At 42.2% G+C, this 19897-nt stretch overlaps 2 protein-coding genes across 2 annotated transcripts in view; both read right to left on the bottom strand.

The window, feature by feature from the left end:
* Window positions 1-14435, bottom strand: part of LOC146062888 (fibrillin-2-like) — a 55694-nt gene extending 41259 nt beyond the window's left edge. The window contains exons 1-11 of the mRNA XM_083174896.1: window positions 14288-14435; window positions 12047-12259; window positions 11504-11647; window positions 8019-8138; window positions 6707-6832; window positions 5323-5445; window positions 3420-3695; window positions 2550-2603; window positions 2239-2364; window positions 1915-2040; window positions 663-782 (exon numbers count right to left, since the gene is read on the bottom strand). Coding sequence (XP_083031022.1) covers window positions 663-782; window positions 1915-2040; window positions 2239-2364; window positions 2550-2603; window positions 3420-3695; window positions 5323-5445; window positions 6707-6832; window positions 8019-8138; window positions 11504-11647; window positions 12047-12259; window positions 14288-14309 — 1450 coding nt within the window. The 5' untranslated portion in view covers window positions 14310-14435. The remainder of the gene's footprint in view (window positions 1-662; window positions 783-1914; window positions 2041-2238; window positions 2365-2549; window positions 2604-3419; window positions 3696-5322; window positions 5446-6706; window positions 6833-8018; window positions 8139-11503; window positions 11648-12046; window positions 12260-14287) is intronic.
* Window positions 14436-18061: 3626 nt separating this feature from the next.
* Window positions 18062-19897, bottom strand: part of LOC146059873 (fibrillin-2-like) — a 99286-nt gene continuing 97450 nt past the window's right edge. Inside the window, exons 8-9 of the mRNA XM_083172493.1 lie at window positions 19032-19477; window positions 18062-18115 (exon numbers count right to left, since the gene is read on the bottom strand). Coding sequence (XP_083028619.1) covers window positions 18062-18115; window positions 19032-19477 — 500 coding nt within the window. The remainder of the gene's footprint in view (window positions 18116-19031; window positions 19478-19897) is intronic.

Below are 19897 nucleotides of genomic sequence, written 5' to 3'. Positions count from 1 at the left end.
TTTAATAGAATGACTTCCTCTCTAATATTTTTTAATTATTAGCTTGTATGATAAAGATTACATACTATTACATTAATGATAAAAAGACAATCAAACATTGTTATCACTCAAAATTATAGTGAAGATGACTGGCTTATTGTGGACCTTTAATTAATGTTTGGATGGTATGGCACAGCCACAAGAAAGCGCCTGTGCAATTCTGTGTCATTAAAATTCAAAAGGAGCAGTAAGCGCATACCTGCAACTGTTCCGATTATCAGGCTAATCAGAGCAGCAGCAAGGAATAAACAGTGCTGAGTGCAAACCACCCCAACCCACCACCAGCACCACACGGTCCGACCGTTCTTAAACGCTGCAGCATAGCAACCATCCTGCAGTTGTCAGCAGGCCTGCTAGCAATATCACAGGACCAATTCTGCACATGCACAGAACGGGCTTTGCGGCTCTGCAGACCCTATATCATCGTATTTGTAAACCATTTGGTTTGCATACAAGTATAAATTAAGTCCTACAGTATGTTGGAAATAAGCAAAAGCAAGCCAATGTTTTGAAAAAAATCTTATTATTGCAGCAGGCAGATTAATTTCACTTTAAAGTCATGTTTTTCCATAAAAACGTACCTCCCGCAAACCTCCAGGAAGACGGAAAAACTTAACACTCACCCACACAAATAGTCCCGGTAGAATCCAGTTTGCTTCCAAAAGAGCACTCGCACACAAAAGAGCCAGCATTGTTCCTGCAGACACCATTAACGCAGGGATTGGATGCACATTCATTGACATCTGAAAGTTAAAAAAAAGATATTCCAGTAAATGCAGCAAGGTCACTAATGAAAAATGATAGACAGTAGCGAACAATAAGTCACAATTATGCCAATTACTAATATATATCTTAATATATAGAAGGTGAATAAAGGATTCCTTTCTAGTAGTATTTATACTGTATGTAGCTTTTATCTGACACAATTCTGAATTGGAAGTAAAATGAACAAAAAATGCAACTAACTTTGTATCTGAAACAAACCGTGCTGCACTGCACTGAGAACAAATACAGTTATATTTTCTATGTGCAGTGCAAATACTGGTTGCTTTTGCATGTCGTTCTCAAATTTTAAACAGCTTTACTTTTACACTGCAACCCCATACACCCCAAACAAATCTACATCTCTCTGCACATGTTCCATCTGCCCCTGCTGCAGTGCAACATGGTTTTGCCAAGGTGCAACATTTCTCGCTTTTTGAAAACAATTTACTTCCAAATCAGAATCAGGACAACAATGAGGTAGTGGGTTTCTGGGATACACTTTAGCAGTAACTCAACAGATACATTTCTATATAATTTATACTTTTGAGCATCTTTGCAAATATGACAGGTTGGGATAACCTTAAAAATAACCCCTGATCACACTGGTTCTATTTTGTACACAATGGGGCAGATGTATTAAGCCTTAACAAGAGATAACTGCAAGAGATAAACGTCCAGCCAATCAGCTCCTTACTGACTTTTTTCAAACACAGCCTGTAACATGGCAGTTAGCAGGTGATTGGCTGGACGTTTATCTCTCTTAATCACCCTTGCATTTATCTCTTGTTAAGGCTTAATACATCTGCTCCAAAATGTGTAATGGTTTCAATAAATATGTCATATTTCAAGTAGAAATGTGCAGCCTCTGATTTACTCTGATTTCAAAGCAGGATCTTATGGGCTATCCCAAATCACATGACAATTGTTTTCAGTTGATAGCCAATAAGATCTGCTTTGAAATCAGGGTAAATCAGAGCCTGCACATTACTAATTGCAAGTGGGAGGAGCCTGAGTGCTGCATACAGTCAAACAGACAGAAGGATAAAGCAGGTTCATCAGGGTTTCTTAACAGAAAAAAACAAAAACAAATTTATCTTAGTGACAGCGTACCTTCACAGGTCTCTGACTCTGGCTTAAAGACATAACCCTTGGGGCAGGTGCAGGTGTAGCTCCCAGGTGTGTTACGGCACAAGCCATTATCACAAAGCAGGCGGTTCACAGCACATTCATCAACATCTGAAAATGGGAGCAATAGGGGTTACAGTCAAACAGCACCTGAATCAACATATTCCTCTAGCTGACAAATGTTGTAGATATAAAAGCCGCCATCAAGTATTATTTTGAAACGTGTTTCATCACTTTTAGACAAAGTAAAATGCAATAGACTATGACGCATGAATGTGTAAACGCCAAATGTAAAAACCACTAACTTACCCACGCAGTTTTTTCCACTTGTGTCTGATTCATAACCAGCATTGCAAATACAGCGGTAGCTGCCACGCAAGTTCTCGCAGATGCCATTGGAGCAGATTTCCGAGTTCAGGGCGCATTCATTAATGTCTGCATTGAGTACGGGAAAGAAAATAATAGTGTCTAATAGCTAAGGAGGCAGTGGAGATTTCCTTCAGCAGCAAACGGAGCACACTTTACAGAAAACACTAGGTCAAGGCCGCAACGGATGCCGTCCGTCGCATAGAATACATTTTTGAACCAACAAACATATAGATATTTCCAGGATGACTTACCTCTGCCATCTGCGGTTATTCCAATGCCGCTGCTACAAAGAGCCTGGAATTCAGCTGCAAGCAGAGCAAAGGAGCCTTATGAATATTCTTTACAGGGTTTTTGTGCATAATGGTTATTTTAGTTACTAAAGTAACGTTTATCTAGTTCTTTTAAATAAAATTATATTTTGTTAGGGTGCTTGTTCTGCTGTTATATGCTGGCATGCAGCCTGCTTGTGTCGCTATTACTAATGTAGGACAAGTTTTCCAATAGACTGTAATTTGATTCCTGTCATTGGCGAAAACAGATATTCTTTACATTGGAGGCTCCAGAGGAGGGGTTGCTGCACACTACAAATTTCAAATAAGGGAGGCACAGCAACTGCCATTCCAAACTGCCTCACTGGCAGTTGGTGTTTCTCCCCTATTTGAATTTTGAACTGTGCTGCAGCTCCACCTCTGGAGCCGCCACTGGTCATTTACACATATTTGTATAGCATCCAATTTTTCACTTTAGGCTAATACAAATACAGGGCGGGATGTAATGCCACCCATATTTTGCTCACGTGCAGGATGCCAGGATGATTTTTTTAATCATCCAATCATTAAAAGGGGCAATCACATACCAGGTAAAACCATGCCTTGTAAATGATTGCCCTATTAAAAAAAACTTTGAATTGGGTGGCATTACATCCCACCAATAGTGTTAAAGAAACTAAGAAAGCTGTTCCGGTAAAAAAAAAAGGTTTCTATTATGTTTTTTTTATAGCTAGTATTTATTTTTGTCTTTTTTATGTTTATGTTTAAATACAAAAAGAAATAGGTTTGTAATTTTTTGCTATAATATACACATTAATATAGGGCAAGAACCAGTTACTCATGTGCACTCACCAGAGTTTTTGGCAGGGCAAGGCTGGCAGGGCTCTCCAAATCCATGGTCAGGGCTTGCACAACAGCACTCAGATTTGGTAACAGCCCCAGGGAAGGGACGGGCACATGTTCCCTTTTTGATAGCTCCATAGCATGTACTGCGCATGTGGGTATCCACGCATACTCGGCCATCAACGCCAATGGTGAGCCCACCTAAACACTCACAACGAAATGATCCCTCTGTGTTTATGCAGCGTCCGTTCATACAGATTCCTGGTGTCTGGCATTCATCCACATCTGAGAACATACAGAAACTTTGTGTTATACTGAGATGAATGTGATAAGCTATGTAGAATACACAACATATTTTGTAAAGAGCTGAGGTTATACATTAGAAGTTACATATAAGAGAGTGACAAAAAACAAACATAACAAGATAAAACAAGTTTCGTCTTAGTACATAGATGAAAAAAATATCTATTATCAATTGCCAAGGTCTATTTACATTTGATTCAATTGAAAATTCATTTAAACAAATCTTGTTCACACAAGTAGCTTCAGTAAAGCCACTGGAATGACATCTTTGTAAAGTAGAATGGGCCTGATTCAGACCTGTTCACAGCCTAGCAAACAGGGCAGTCGAGAGGTATGCCGGGCCCCGGTAAAATGTTGGGGGCGTGGCCTAAGTGCGGGAGGTGTGGTCACCTTTCGTGCTTAGGAAGCACCCCCAAAATGTTTAGAGGGGGTGAAAAAAACTCTAAAAACTCTAAACTCAGCAGCAGCACACACCTACAGCATGTGCTGTGCTGACAGCAGGCTCAGCATGAGCTCTCACGCATGCTGAGCCTGCTGTCAGCAAAGCACATGCTGTAGAGGTGTGTGCTGCTGCCCGGGAGGTATGGAGGGGGAAGAGGGTATCGGACCAGGGCCCCCATGGGCCCCTCCAGCAAACCCGGACCCAGCTAATTAGTACCCACTCCCCCCTCGGCTGCCCTTCTAGCAAACAGGTAAACTCCGCCAGGCCGAACACACGCCCCTCCGCATGAATCCCCTCACTAGCATGCCAGGGGATGTGTACGCTAACAAATCACCTGGCAAACGGCCACATGGGCGAAAAATCATTCGATAGTCGCTCACCATCGAATGATTTTTTTTTTCTGTTCGGAATTAAAAGTCAGCCATGACTGACTTTTCCCTTCAATGCTGTCTTCCAAATTTGGGGCACTGAAATTATGTGACGTCAGCCGCTTGGGAATGGCCAGCTTTTTTTAACGGGGATGCCCATAAAACACTGGGTGTTCCCTTGCTCCAGCTCCCTTTCCTGTATGAACTGTATGAACACCTCGGCAAGTGGGAAACTCGCAGAAGGCGTTTGCACAGAGGGTATGCACTATTCGCGCATGTGCAGACCCCCAACATCGGCTGCAGGCCTGAATCACCCCCAATGTACAGTATGACAAGAGAAGCATTTGTGAAATAGATCTTTTCATACAATACTTCTGCAATGAAAGTTAGCCTGTCACTGCTTCATGCAGCCATAGGGCCAAATCCTATCTTATTGCATAGCATATATGGGGGGTAGATTTACTAAGATGGGAGTTCTGTTAGAGATGGTTTGTTGCCCGTAGCAATTACTCAGATTAAGGAGTCTTCAATAGAATTTACATTTTAGTAATTTACCACTATGTACCCAGATTATGGCAAGCAGAGTAATCCATAAGCGAAACACTTTGTAGAGCTAATGCATATGAAATATATATATATATATATATATATATATATATACACACATACATATACATAAAAAAAAAAATATATATATATATATACACACAGTACATAAAGATGCTATAGAAATACTTGTAATGCAGGTAAATAGCGCAGTGAAGTGTGTTTGCACAGTCAGCCCCTCACCAGACCTTACCAACACAGTAGCGTCCATTTGGTGCCAATACAAAGCCTGGTTTACAGATGCACTTAAAGCTGCCGTCTTCGTTGATGCACATCCCGTTCAAGCACATGTTTGTGGTCGCGCACTCATCGTGATCTGTGGGAAAGATTGTGTTCAGCTGATGGACCACACAAAAGTTTAATCATTTTCTCTATTGTTTAGCTTTGTGTTGTTTATTTATGATGTCTTGGAAACAGCAGTCAAAGGAGCTGCCATATGGACCATGGATTCCATTAGAAATACATTGTACAGTGTAACGCAATGCTGACATTTCTCCAAGTACTCATGTAAAGTAGATATGTTTTATGTATATCTTACTGAGGAATGTTGACATGTGTATACATAATGGAAGAATGCTAACATCAGCACTAACAGAATGTAATGATAAAGTGTGTTTATCTTACCCATATAACAGCACGACAAAGGGTTCTTATGCCATAGAAAAATCAAATACATTTATCAAAGCTTGGCTAGACATTAAGTACTAACCAATCAGATTGTGTCAAATTTAAAGGCTGTGTTTGAAACTTCATTAGAGAAGATAGGAGCTGATTGGTTAGTACTTTTTCTTTCACCACTTTAGCCCCAAGCTTTGATAAATGGGCTTAATTCAGCTTGGATCGTTAATCAGTGAATTCTCTTATTGAGTGATTATCAAAATAAAAATTGCATATGGATTGTAATAAAAATCCCCTTACAATTTGACTGGCAGGGAGATAGTGTTTGTGGGTAGTAATCAGGGAGTATCAGAAAAAATGCAGGAGTGCCCAAGCATTGTAAGGGAGAGTCTGTGACATCGGCGCTCTCCTCGTTCAAGGGTCAGATTTACTCACATTTGCATAGACTGCAAATACATTTAGATGGTTCTGGAACTGCGTATGGATTTGCGAGTAGATTACGATTAGCGACCCAGTTGCAATTCACTCTCAAATTTGCAGGGGCACTGGGGGTTTTCTTTCTGTCTGGATGGCGGCTTTCTATCCGCAGTCATCTGTAACTTTGCAGATTAGCGATCCAAGATGAATTAGGCCCATTGCCCTATATATTTCTACAGATGTACAATAGTCTACTGTAACCCGTGACTGAACCAAGTCATCGCGCCAGCGGTCACATTTTATGGCAGTCGTAATTCGCTCTAAAATCCTCACTGCACTGCAGGAAGCTATTTTGTGTGAATTTTACAGGCTAAAAAGCTAATTTTGGGTCCGTGGTCAGGACTCAGTGGTCCCATATACATATGATGAAATGTGCTGCACATAAAGATCATCTATAATGTTAAGATTTTAATATGTTAAATATGCTTTTAATACAAACTAAGTGTAAATTATTGATAATTAAGAAGTTTTGTTGAACTCACCTACGCAATTCTTTCCATCTGGGGTAGTCTCAAAGCCTGCATTACAGATACACTGGAAACTGCCCTCTGTGTTTACACAGCGCCCGTTCCGGCACATTACTCCATTCATGATACATTCATCAATGTCTGAAAAAAGTCAGATTTAATCATAATTTCAGAAACCCAACCATTGATTAGCATAAAAAAATGGACCTTAAGATAGCAATACACTGAAAGACTTTTCCAGACAACCTGACAAATGAGCAATGATCTTGAGATGACTCCATAAATTGATAGATTTATCTATATGATTGTAAAGTACACTGGCAAGATAATGGGACATTTGATCACCTGTTTTGGCAGATCAAACATGCGTGACACAAATCAAATATTATCTTTCAGTAAATAAGTAATACATTTATTAAAGGTTGAGCTTGGTGTTTTTGGACCGTTTTTCCATTGCATTGCAATCTGCCATTTGTTAAATGCCAAACCAATGAATAAACGACTAAATGACAGACTTTGGGGGGTATTCAATCCCTGGCGCTATTTCCAACGGGAGAAATAGCAGCGGGCGCCTATTCAATGCTGTCTTGACCGACAGCATTGAAGAGGCAGATCAATAGAATGGGCCCGACTTTAAAAGTTGTCGGGCCCGGTTTCCCGAGAACGGCCGTGAATTGTCGTAATCATGACCGGATCTCGACAGTCCACAACCGTTTACGGGGACACACCCCCTTTTTGCCAATCGCCAGACAGGATATTGAATCCCGCCTGGAGATTTGCGATCGAATAAAACAAAAATGGGCAAGGGTTATGGCTGTTGGGACATACCGACAGTCGTGACCCGGGATTAAATACCCCTCTTTAGAAAAGTTTTAAATAAATTATTGGTCTGCATAGACCTCTTGCAGGTGAGTTGGTGTGATGCACAGAACAGATCACTGGGATCTGTGCAGGCTTTATTGTATTGCTATGTTTTAAAGTGATAACATTGAAAAAAAAACAATGGCGAAATGGCGAAGGGTACCCCCTATTTTCCAAAAGACAGCGCTAGTATGAACCAGCCACAGCAGCTCACACTATAGCAAAGGAGCATATGGGGGACTCTTGCCCTGATGGCAACCAACTTAAAAGTGGTCAACCCAGGGCACAAATACCAAGGGAATTGAAGAAATCAGAGGTGATACTTAGAAATTATTCCCCTCAAACTAAACATGAACTAATTTCAAAGTGATAACATCAGGCAAAACTGACAATCCAGTGAGGATAAAGACCAAAGGTACTGATGTAGTAAGTCTTGAAAGTTGTGGATTGTTGAATTAGCACATACCAATGCATGCCTGTTTGGTGGGGTTGCTCTGAAATCCGTCGTGGCATCTGCAATGGTAAGAACCTTGTGTGTTCACACAGTCTCCGTGAATACATGGGCTGCTGGAGCACTCATCCACATCTACAGTAGTAAAACAAATTAATGGTGTTTATTTAACAAAATACATATTTCCATTTGACTATCTTAACTCTGTCTGGAAAGCTTCACATTTAGCAAAACTTTACAATATTAAAAGTAAAAGTAAGTGAAAAGATATACAGATTGGCTAAGAGCATGGCACAATCGGGTGCCCAGTGCATGGGTATGTGAACTTTGGTCTCTCTCTCTATTGTTCTATTGGCTGGCACTCTCCCTTCTTCTGCAAATTCCAGGGTGCTTGTAACTGTAAAATGTACAGCGTCTGTAAAATATGGCACTCCCCAGTCTTGTTAGTCTATTAAAAATCAGACCACACGCATAGTCTTACGCAGCCTATGTATGCGGTCTAATTATTAAGATACTAACAAGAACAGTGAGTGCCGTATCTTAGAGACACTATATATAAATATATATATATATATATATATAGCTATAATATATATGTCTAATGTCCGTGTGTCTCCAAAACACTGTCATCTGTTGGCAGCAAGTAAAACTACATCTACTAGTTTTCAAAGCATTAACTTTGAGCGGACTTACTAGTATATATTTATTTGTTTATTAACAGTTAAGTATATAACGCACGCATATTCCGCAGCACTTTACAGAGAATATTTGAACACTTACATCAGTCCCTGCCCCAGTGGCGCTTACACTCTATATTCCCTATCACATGTACACGCACACACAGACATTCTAGGGTTAATTTGGTTGGGAGCCAATTAACCAACCAGTATATATTCTCTCTCTCTCTCTCTCAAAAATGTAACTAGCTAGACTATAGTATCTATCTATAATCGATCTATCCTATGGATTATAAGCTTGCAAGCAGGACCTTGAGAAGCTACGCTACCTTTCTCACCTGCTCTCAGTCCCCGCAGCGCTGTTTTCTATGGTACGAGTACCTCTATGGTACCTCTCCTCCTCGTACCGCCCTCCAGTGGCCGGCACCCTAGGCAAATACCTAGACCTGCCTAGTGGTGGCACCGGCCCTGGGTATTAATTTTCCCCACATTGCACTCTACAACCAAGCTGCCATTTGCAGGTACTTCAGAGACTAGATCTTTTCCACTAACACATTTGCCGACTTAGAACTCGAGCAACAGCTTACACCCAACATTCACTTAATTTCATTCCTTCACTTACCTAAAAAAGAACCCCCCCCCCCCCCACTTCTTGAAAATCCTCTTCTATCTTCCACAAAAATGATGTGGTTTAGGATTTGTAAATCCTTAAAACTAAACCAAAGGCAATCTTTATTTTTACCTCTTTGGGTAAATCCACAATTCCAAAATGGTAATTCTAATTATCCCTTTCGTACATGGTCAAAACAGGGCATTTCCTTTATTAGACAGCTGATAGATTTACAGACATTTATTGCATATTGATTGCAAATTCTTTATTCACACATTCAAAGTTGATTTCACAACATTCATAATTCCAATCTTTCTGGTCTAAATACCAATAACATGATAAAAAAAGAAATAAATAAAATGGACAAGCTTAATAAAAATATATACATATAACTCGATCACATTGGCTCATTCTCACTTCAGTCGATGATTCTCTCATGTAAACCATGCTATCCAATGTTACCTGGATTCACTTTAATTTATGTGCATTATATGTATGTTGTCAATTTTCATGTTAACTTGTATTGTTCTCATTTCTTCTGCTTGTACTCTCCTCAAAACTTTAAAATGTATACCCAACATTGTACATGTTTTTCGAAATGCTCACAATAAAATTTGTAATAATAATAATAATAAAAAAAAAAACAGATTGCCATAACAATCGGCTTTCAATTAGTCACTATTAGTGAATCATTAAAATTCATAATTTATGGATTCTTTCAAAAAACCTTGGTAATACTGTAACTCTGAAAGAAAGCTTTGAAAATAAAGACCAAAGAAGTCTTAAGGGGCCTATACACTTCTACAATATGGCCCTTCTTCACACGATTTCAGGCCCACTGGGCAGATTAATTGTGTGAAAAGTGCCATATTGTATGTGTTTCACCTCTAGATTTGATCTGATGCAGAGTCCTGTGTAAATCGGATCCGGAGATCATCATGGCAGCCACAAGGATTTCAGATCCTGTGGCAGTCAATTGTATGCAATCCTGCCACCCGTGAAACTGGCGAGTAGTTGGTGGGGTGTCTCACAGTAAACAAACCTTTTAAAAAAATCCCAACAGACTTAAAGCTCTCATTGCAGCAAAGGTGACTCTGCCAAGTTCTAGTCTGCAAAGGTTGAAAACGTATAAGATTCTGGTTCTTTTTTTTTTTTTAAGAGCTACTGGTTCACAATAAAAATACTGGAAAAATCTATGTAAATTGAATTTGCAATACAGACAAATCTGTTAACTTTTTATACTTTAACAAGCCATTATAAGTAAGTACTGTAGACATTTTTATAGGAACAGTGAGTGCTGTCTCGTATTAATTTATGCAATAGAACATTCTTAAGAAAAATGTAAAATATTTACGTGCATAGATCAAACCCTAGATCTTCTTTTCCATGTTTATATTATTGTGTAAAATAACTGCTTCCATAGCTTACTCCCCTACATAAACATGTTCTTGTGCATTTATACTGTACGCCATTCAACTCCACCATCTGCACAGTGATTCCACTATGTAGTCAGTCATTTTCTAATGTCAAATGAATTTGCTCAGTAAAAGCCATTTGGTATAATTAAAACAAAGAATATTTTAGTGTCATTTAACTACTGCAGTGTCATTTAACAACTTTTTTTAATTTTCATCTAGGACAGGGGTGAAAGAACTTTTTTTACCTTTTACCCCCAAAAAATATCGCTACCCCCTTGATTTGAATGGAAGGAAATTATATAATTGTAATACACACTGTATCCCCAGAAATTGATGATATATCCTGTTAGTATGGGACATAGCCTTGCAGCAAAAGATGATGACGATTACCGTGTATGGCTGTGTGTACCACACACAGTCATACATGGTAATCATCCCCATCAATGGCTGCCAGGCTGTGTGTGGTATAGGATGTGTCATCCAGGCAACTATTAGTGTCAGTATTTCAAGATGGTATAGTGACAGTCTGTTATATACCTTGACAGAAGCCTATATATAGACTCTATATGCAATTAAATTAAATTCCTAGAGATTAGAGATTCATATTCATGCCCGACTGTGTCTCGGCAGCGCAACCATCCATTACCCCCAGGAATTTCATTTTTAACTCATTTGGGTTAATTTAACCCTGTTCCCTGACCACTGATCTAGGTAATCCGCAATGTTGCCAGTATCCATGTGTACACCAGATGTAATGTCTTTGTAGTGGCTCACAGGGACAAGGTCATGTCTTACCTATACATTCCAGTCGGCTGTCTTGTTTATAACCCATATTACATTCACATCGATAACTGGAGGGTGTTGGGATACAACGCCCATTTTGGCACAAGTTGGTAAAGTGTTTGCAAATATCTCCAGTCTGGTTTAATGTTGCGGTTCCTAGCACAAAAAATTAATACATTAAATGATAATTATCTGAATAGAATAACAAAAACTTGACTTCAAACAATAACTCCATTTATTAATTTGGATGGTCCTTCGTGCGTATGATCGCACAAGGGGCCGATTCAATTAGAATAACCCCCTATATATTCAGGTCAATTTTTAAAATCTTATCTTAATTAATGAATAACCTCTATCTTTGTTATCCACCTACGTTCAACACCATGTACATGAAGCTATTGCTAATATCAATTGGTGAAAATGAAAGCTAAGAAAGAAATCTTTACAGCCCACTTATGTGGGGATCTGAATTCAATATTTACTACTTCTTGAGCTTTCTGACTTGTCAAACATTTTGGGGTTACTAGCTAATATGTTACTTCATTTTTATCTTACCAATTTCAGTGCCCACACTAGGCAAGCCTGGTAATTGTCCTTGTCCATTAGGTCCAACAACAAATGGGCCAAATCCACCAGGTCCAACTCCACCAGGACCAATTACCCCAGGTCCAACTCCTCCTGGTCCAATGCTCCCAGGGCCAACAGGATAGGTTCCCGGGTATAAAGGGTTTAGAGGTTGTCCTTCAATGCAAAGTCTCCGGTATTCATCTGTACAGATAGAGCATAGTGTTATCTTGGTATATTTTTGTTGGCACCACTATATTGTGGAGCGCTTTAAATTTGGGAACAGAAATAGTATTAGATTTAAACTATGTATTATCAGACACTCAAAGACGCTAATAAGAATGTAATACCACGAGGGGGGGGGGGGGGTCCTAATTACCTGGGCTCAGGCCTAATGAAGGGGCCTGGGATTACCACCCCTACCCCATTTCTGCCTTCTTACTGGGCAGCAGCATGAGCTGCCATCTTCTTAGCACAGTGCATGCTAAAGTGTGCTGGGCTGCAGTGAGGCTGCTGTGCAGGTAAACGGGAAGCAATCATACTGATGAAGTCCCCCCCGCCCCCCCCCCTTGAATTGCCCCTGGCTGAGGGGGGGGGGGGGGTTGCCATGCCTTCCTTCATTAGGCCAGGCTCCCTGAATCTTACACTGGCCCGGCAGACTTGGCAGTACTTATATCAGATTAAGAGAGTACATGTGATTTGGGAGACCAAGTGGTTCAGTCACACAGCATCCTTGGTCAAAGTGTCAGAGTTTTTTTTTTTAAATATAGAAAGAAAACACATATGTTTTATGTTAAAATGTGTAAAAATATGATAGATAACTGGGTAGAATAGATCAGGGAGGGTAAGACTATTATATGGAAATGTGGGAGGAGTTGCTGAAGATGGCAACATTTTACGTGATCAAGACGGGCAGCTTGTAATGAGAGTTGATGATAGGTACAGATCTTGAGCAGAGTGCAGGAGTTGTGTAGGGAGATATACAGGGCCGCATTTCCCACTAGAGGCACGGGCCTAGGGGCGGCACATATTAAGGGCGGCAGCCAGCAGGGAAATTTTTACAGGGAACGAGCCGCATGGCTCATCATCCCACAGCAGCATCATCCCGTCAGTCTAAGACACCTCGGCATCAGCGGGTTGTGGTGCTCCCCGAGTGTCGGCCTGGGCTGCAGCGTCTTCCCTCACCCCTGTTAGGGTATGTTAAGCGGCTCTTAGCTCCCGATATTGCTGCCGCCAGGATGTCTCAGCCCTCTCCCTGCCCGCAGATGACTGCTGCGGTGTCCGGGCTGCTGGTGCCCGACACCACTGCTATAGCCGCCGCTGCCGCCCGGATATTTCTGCCCTCTCCCTGCCTGCTGGTGACTGCTGTGGAGGAGGAGGAGTACGGTGTCCGGGCTACCGGTGCCTGCCACCACTGCTATTGTCACCGCTGCTGCTGCCTGGTTGTCTCAGTCCTCTCGCTTCCCACTGGTGACTGCTGCAAGTGGACAAGTGGAAGAGGTAACCCCGGGGAGCAGCCCTCTTGAGCTCCCTCCACTCTGACCTATTTTAAAAATTAGAAAAGGGTCCTCCCTCCGGGTCTAGGGGGCGGCCCAAAAATGTGTGCCTAGAGGTGGCCTGACCCCTAAATCCGTCCCTGGAGATATACTATAACAAAGAAATAAACAGTTAAAGAACAACTTTATAATTTTAATGAGAACCAAGATAACTTTGTGTCCTGAAGAGTTTGGAAATATACGAGAAAAGGGTGGTCAAATTAGTTCAATACAGCAGAGTGGTGCGAGAATTAGAAGTGACAAACCAAATGGATTTGCTCTGACTGGTCAGTTTAGGGCAAGCTACTCTTAATGGTTAGAACCCCACTTGAGGCCCAAATCATAGAAAATCACTGCAATTTGCAGTGACATATGTGGCTTATTTTATTACTTTCCTTGTTCCTTTAGAGCACCATGGCTAATTTTAGAGTTTAGTTAAGATGGGTACTGCCAAATTGGAAGTTGAGTATGCAAAGATTGGAAAGAAAATCTGTACCAGAGATTGCAGATAACTAATAGAACAGACAACTTTGCAGCTATGAGAAGACTTGGTAAAGAGAGGTTAATATAATGTAGTATTTTTTTTATAGGTAATAAGGAAATAAAATGAAAGGGAGAAGAAGTACTAAAGAAAGCAGAAACTGAACATATCCTGGGGGAAACAAGATGAAGACAATGCACATCCCATTGTACTTACCAGAGCCCCTGACTGGACACATCTCAGGGATTTGACCAATGGCCCAGCATCGTCCAGAGTCACAGCAGCACTGTCCTTTTGTGTATTGGCCATGAAGTTCTCCAGAGCATCGACCCCCAATTAAAGCAGAAAAGCAGCTGCCAGTCCTCTGATCTGGAAGTGAGGATAAAGAGTTACAATGAAAAACATGTTTTCTTAGGTTTTAAAATGGGCATAAATAAATATAATTCCATGTAGTGATGCCAATCCCAGGGAATTTTTTCAATCCCTGAGTGCTCAGACACTGCTCAGCATTAAACTGCGCATGCACAGTCTAATCCCAAAATCCTGGGATTGGAAACTCCAATCTAGGTATTGAAATCCCAGCATTTTTGGGCCCGAATCCCGGGATCCCACTGATCCCGATCCCAGGATTGGCCACACTAATTTCATGTTCGATTAGGCAGCAATTTGTGGAAATGTATTTTGGGCAGGCAATGTAGTCATTTTATCATGCGTTTATATTTGATTTCTGTATACCTTCTATGGGCGAAATGTAATAGGGTGCGATTTTTTAGACTAAAAAAAAATCGCACCAAATCGCACCTTTAAAAATCGCATTTTTTGCCGCGAATTCGCATATGTAATGAGATGCGAATTTGCGGCAAAAAATGCGATTTGCCGCAATTTCGGGCGATTTTTAGTCATGAAAATGTGCGCATTTTCAGTCATGAAAATGTGCGCATTTTCAGTCATGAAAATGTGCGCATTTTCATAAATGCGATTTTGTGCAAAAAAAAAAAAGTTTTAAAAAAAACGGCGTGGGGTCCCCCCTCCTAAGCATAACCAGCCCCGGGCTCATTGAGCCGGACCTGGTTCCAAAAATACGGGGGACAAAAAGCATAGGGGTCCCCCGTATTTCTGAAACCAGCCCCGGACTCTTGGACCGGTCCTGGTTCCAAAAATACGGGGGACAAAAAATCTGGGGGTCCCCCGTATTTTGAAACCAGCACCGGGCTCCAACAGCCCGCGGTGTCATGCCACAGCCGGGGGACACTTTTTATACAAGGTCCCCCGGCCAAAACATGAGCACCGTGGCTGGTCAGCCTTGGACGGGGTACCTGGAGGAGTGGGGACCCCCCAATAAAGGGGTCCCCCCCAGGCTTCACCCGTCCAGGGCTGAAGCCCGGGGCTGTCACCGGCGTCCGTGGCCTGTGGACGCTGGCCTGATAGGGTTAAATCGATCATACGTTACATTGCTTTATACTGGAGAACTACAAGTGCCAGCAGACCTTCCCCGCATGCTGGGACTTGGAGAACCACAAGTCCCAGCATGCGGGGCATTAATGGGCCCGCTGGGACTTGTAGTCCACCTGTAAAAAGAATGTTTATAAAAAACACACACACAGAGAAGTAAAAGTTTATTACACACACACACCTCACTTTTACACCAGCGTTACTTACCATTCCTGGATCCAGCGCTGGTCTGGCTGCTTCACAGCCGGCTCCCCCCGCACTGACAGGCAGCGGGGAGAACCGGCTTTCTCCGTTGCCTCTAACAGCTTCTGTAGCGCTGTCCCAGTGCTACAGAGGCTGAGAGCACGATTGGCTGAGCTATGCGTCTCCATGGAGACGCATAGCTCAGCCAATCAGGACTGAGCTATGCGTCTCCATGGAGACATATCGGCCAATCGCGCTCTCAGCCTCTGTAGCGCTACAGAAGCTGTTAGAGGCAACGGAGAAAGCCGGTTCTCCCCGCTGCCTGTCAGTGCGGGGGGAGCCGGCTGTGAAGCAGCCAGACCAGCTCTGGATCCAGGAATGGTAAGTAACGCTGGTGTAAAAGTGAGGTGTGTGTGTGTAATAAACTTTTACTTCTCTGTGTGTGTGTTTTTTATAAACATTCTTTTTACAGGTGGACTACAAGTCCCAGCGGGCCCATTAATGCCCCGCATGCTGGGACTTGTGGTTCTCCAAGTCCCAGCATGCGGGGGAGGTCTGCTGGCACTTGTAGTTCTCCGGTATAAAGCAATGTAACGTATGATCGATTTAACCCTATCAGGCCGGCGTCCACTGGCCACGGACGCCGGTGACAGCCCCGGGCTTCAGCTCTGGACGGGTGAAGCCTGGGGGGGGGGACCCCTTTATTGGGGGGGTCCCCACTCCTCCAGGTACCCCGTCCAAGGCTGACCAGCCACGGTGCTCATGTTTTGGCCGGGGGACCTTGTATAAAAAGTGTCCCCCGGCTGTGGCATGACACCGCGGGCTGTTGGAGCCCGTGCTGGTTTCAAAATACGGGGGAACCCCAGATTTTTTGTCCCCCGTATTTTTGGAACCAGGACCGGTCCAAGAGTCCGGGGCTGGTTTCAGAAATACGGGGGACCCCTATGCTTTTTGTCCCCCGTATTTTTGTAACCAGGTCCGGCTCAATGAGCCCGGGGCTGGTTATGCTTAGGAGGGGGGACCCCACGCCGTTTTTTTTTTATAAAAACACTTTTACACATTTTTATTAACAGGACCATGCACAGATCTCAATGATCTGTGCATGGTTCTGTCAAATTCGCCTGTCAGAACCTGGTCTATTTTTTTTGCGATTTTTGGTAACATTTACCAAAAATCGCACCCTATTACATTTGCGAGTTGTATACTTTATAATGGGAAAACATCTGGATGCGATTTGAAATGTGACTAAAAATCGCCACTTCCAAAAGTGCGATTTCGCGGTAAAAAGTGCGATTTTTTACCGCGATTTTCAACCTATTAAATGTGCGATTTTCGGAAAATGTGCGATTTCGGCCGTTTTTGACCAAAAATCGCACATGTCTAAAAATCGCACCCTATTACATTTCGCCCAATGTGTTTTTCATGCTCCTGTGTAAGCCTAAATAAGGAATGTCACTTTTTTATTAGGCCAAAGTAAAATAAAACATAGTTAATTTCCATTGGTAATAAAACTTGAGATGTGTTTGTTTCTTTAGAAATAAAAACCCACCCAAATTTGTGACTCTGAACTGAACAGAGCCCTTGTTTGGATCTTCCAGCAGTTTTGGTTGGGTATTCCGAACCAAAGCACTTCATGGTGGTTTTACAAAAATGGCAGTAAGATTAGAACCAAATCACATACATATTTAAATAAAATCACACAATTCTAAATTCAAATCTTCCATTAGTTAGTTACAGTATCTGTTACTTTTTAGATGTCAACTCAGTGTGATGAAATATTATTATTTACACTTTATTAGTGACTGTAATATAATGGTCTATAAAGTAATTTTCACTTTTTCATAATTATTATATTGCAAATAATATTGAAACAGATGAAATGCATTAGATCTGTTCAATGCACAATCAGTTATACCAAAGATCTACGGTATTTCATGTCTGGATGTGATGCTTCAACCCAGTACTCAAAATAGTATTAAAATGGGTATTAACAAACACTCAAAGAGGTAAGACGTAAATAAGAAGGATGCAGTCAATATGCCGGCAGTCGAAATACTGATACTGGAATCCCGACTGCCGCAATGCCCGCGACACCCATAGAAGGAGAATAAAACAGTGTGCCGAGTGTAGCGAGGCACCGGGCCTGCTGTGTGGCGGACACAGCGAGCCCACAAGGGAGGGGGGGGGGGGGATCCACGCCTCCCCTGTTGGCATTGCGGCGGTTGGGATTCCGGCTTCAACATTTCCACCACCGGGCTTACTGAAGGGGCCTGGAGGGGGGGCCCAGGATCACCAGGTTTGCTGATCAACCATATCCGCGTGTGTATGGGGCTACTGTCCTGGGGTGGTCGCTGCTCAGAGGAGCATGTTCCTGCGACCAGCAGCTTCCACAGACAGTGTCTCTGGTTGCTAATGAAAATGGAACACTGAGCAATATGATTACTGAGCAATTTTAAGCAAATATTCCTCAGCGATCAAATTTTCCTTGTGTACGGAACTTAGGGGCTGGCTTTCATGAAGAATAATAATAATAATAACAACAATATTATTGTTAACATTTAATAACATAGCTCCTTCTGATCTGCTTTGCAATACTCCAATTTGTTTGAGCACCGCAATAAAATGAAGCTTCTTAATATAAACTACTGACAACGTTTGTGTATGGTTAGTGCGCCTTTTAACGGACACGTGTAACCTATACCTATTATTTCTGCTACAAACAACTTAACTACTAAAATATTTGCGTCAATGATTAATTGTTACTAATCTGCATAATTTTCCTTCTACGCAAACTTTGTTACACGCACGCCCCTGTTCCACAGTAAGATGCACCAGAAAAGACTCTTTAAGACTTTGTGCTGTCAAAAGTGAATTTCCAAAATTGCTGAAAACTGAAACATCTGTTGGCAAATTCTTTATCACAAATCAAATCATATGTTATACTGTTCTGACTTGCATACAGGAATGGAATGATTGAGTGACAGTAAGTTATTGTCTTCCTGGGCCAGTTGTTCTCTTGCTCTATCTCTTAATCTGATCAAATAAATGCTTCAGATCAAATACTGAAAACAACAGTCAACTTACTATTGGAGTATTTTCACTACAGTTTAAAGGATGCATCTGCTTACTACTCAGAATATGAGGAATATAGCAGCATATTTGCCCTCTTTCCTCCCTATCTGTCCTCTCTAAGGGGAGAACTGCAACACAGACAGGGGCTTGGGGGGGGGGGGGGGGGGGGGGGGGGGGGCAATTTCAGTGTAGTGCAAGTTCCAGGTGCAGAAAACTTCAGAGGATACTGTGCAGATGCTTCTGGTACCCTTACCCGTGGCACTGTACCCTGTCTGCACTGAGGAAGGTAATGGGGCTGGGGAAAGTGATGGGGCTGGGGACCAAGAAAGGTGATGGGGCTGTGGCTAAAGAAGGTGATGGGCTGGAAATGGTGATGTGACTGGCAGCTGAGGATGCTGATGGGGATGTGGCTAAAGAAGGTGAAGGGCTGGGGGCTGGGAGTGGTGATGTGACTAGGGGCTGAGGGTGCTGATGGAATCTGTGACTGAGGAAAGTGATTGGGATTTTGGCTGATAATGGTAATGTAGCTGGTAGCTAAGGAAGGTGAAGGGGCTATAGCTGAGGAAAGTGAAGAAAACCTCTGTGGTTGCAGAGGTGATGTGACTGAGGAAGGGGGGGGTGGTGGCTGGGGCTGAGTAAGGTGGTTGTGGCTGTTACTGAGGGAAGTGGTGGTGGCTGGAATTGAGGAAGGTGATGGGGCTGTGGCAGAGGAAGGTAATGAGAGACTGAGGACAGTGTTGAGGGATGAGGAATGTGAAGAAATGCTGAGGATAGTGGTGAGGTGCTGAGGTGCCAACATTCAACCCACTGGCCTTGTCTGGACAAGCTGGAGGACAGCGTTCCCTGATCTCAACATATACTAGTATATATATAGGCCGGGTAGCACAATTAAGCAGCCCAGGCATACAAAGCAGCACACCAGCCTAAAGTAGTATGAACTTGAAACTAAACCGTTCCATGACGAAGGCCAAGAGCAGAACTGTGACTGTGCTCAGACACTATCACAAAGTAGCGCATATTCATCCATTCAGGCACAGGTCTTTTTGTAAAATGTACAGTTTCCAGTAATAGACCTACGTTGAAGGCCTGATAAATAAACCACTATGTACTTCCAAAAAA

Source organism: Crinia signifera, chromosome 1 (genome assembly GCF_055691185.1).
Source record: "Crinia signifera chromosome 1, ASM5569118v1, whole genome shotgun sequence".
NCBI classification, from domain to species: domain Eukaryota; kingdom Metazoa; phylum Chordata; class Amphibia; order Anura; family Myobatrachidae; genus Crinia; species Crinia signifera.
The sequence above is the reverse complement of the archived record's forward strand: the minus strand, read 5'-3'. Positions and strand labels throughout refer to the sequence as shown.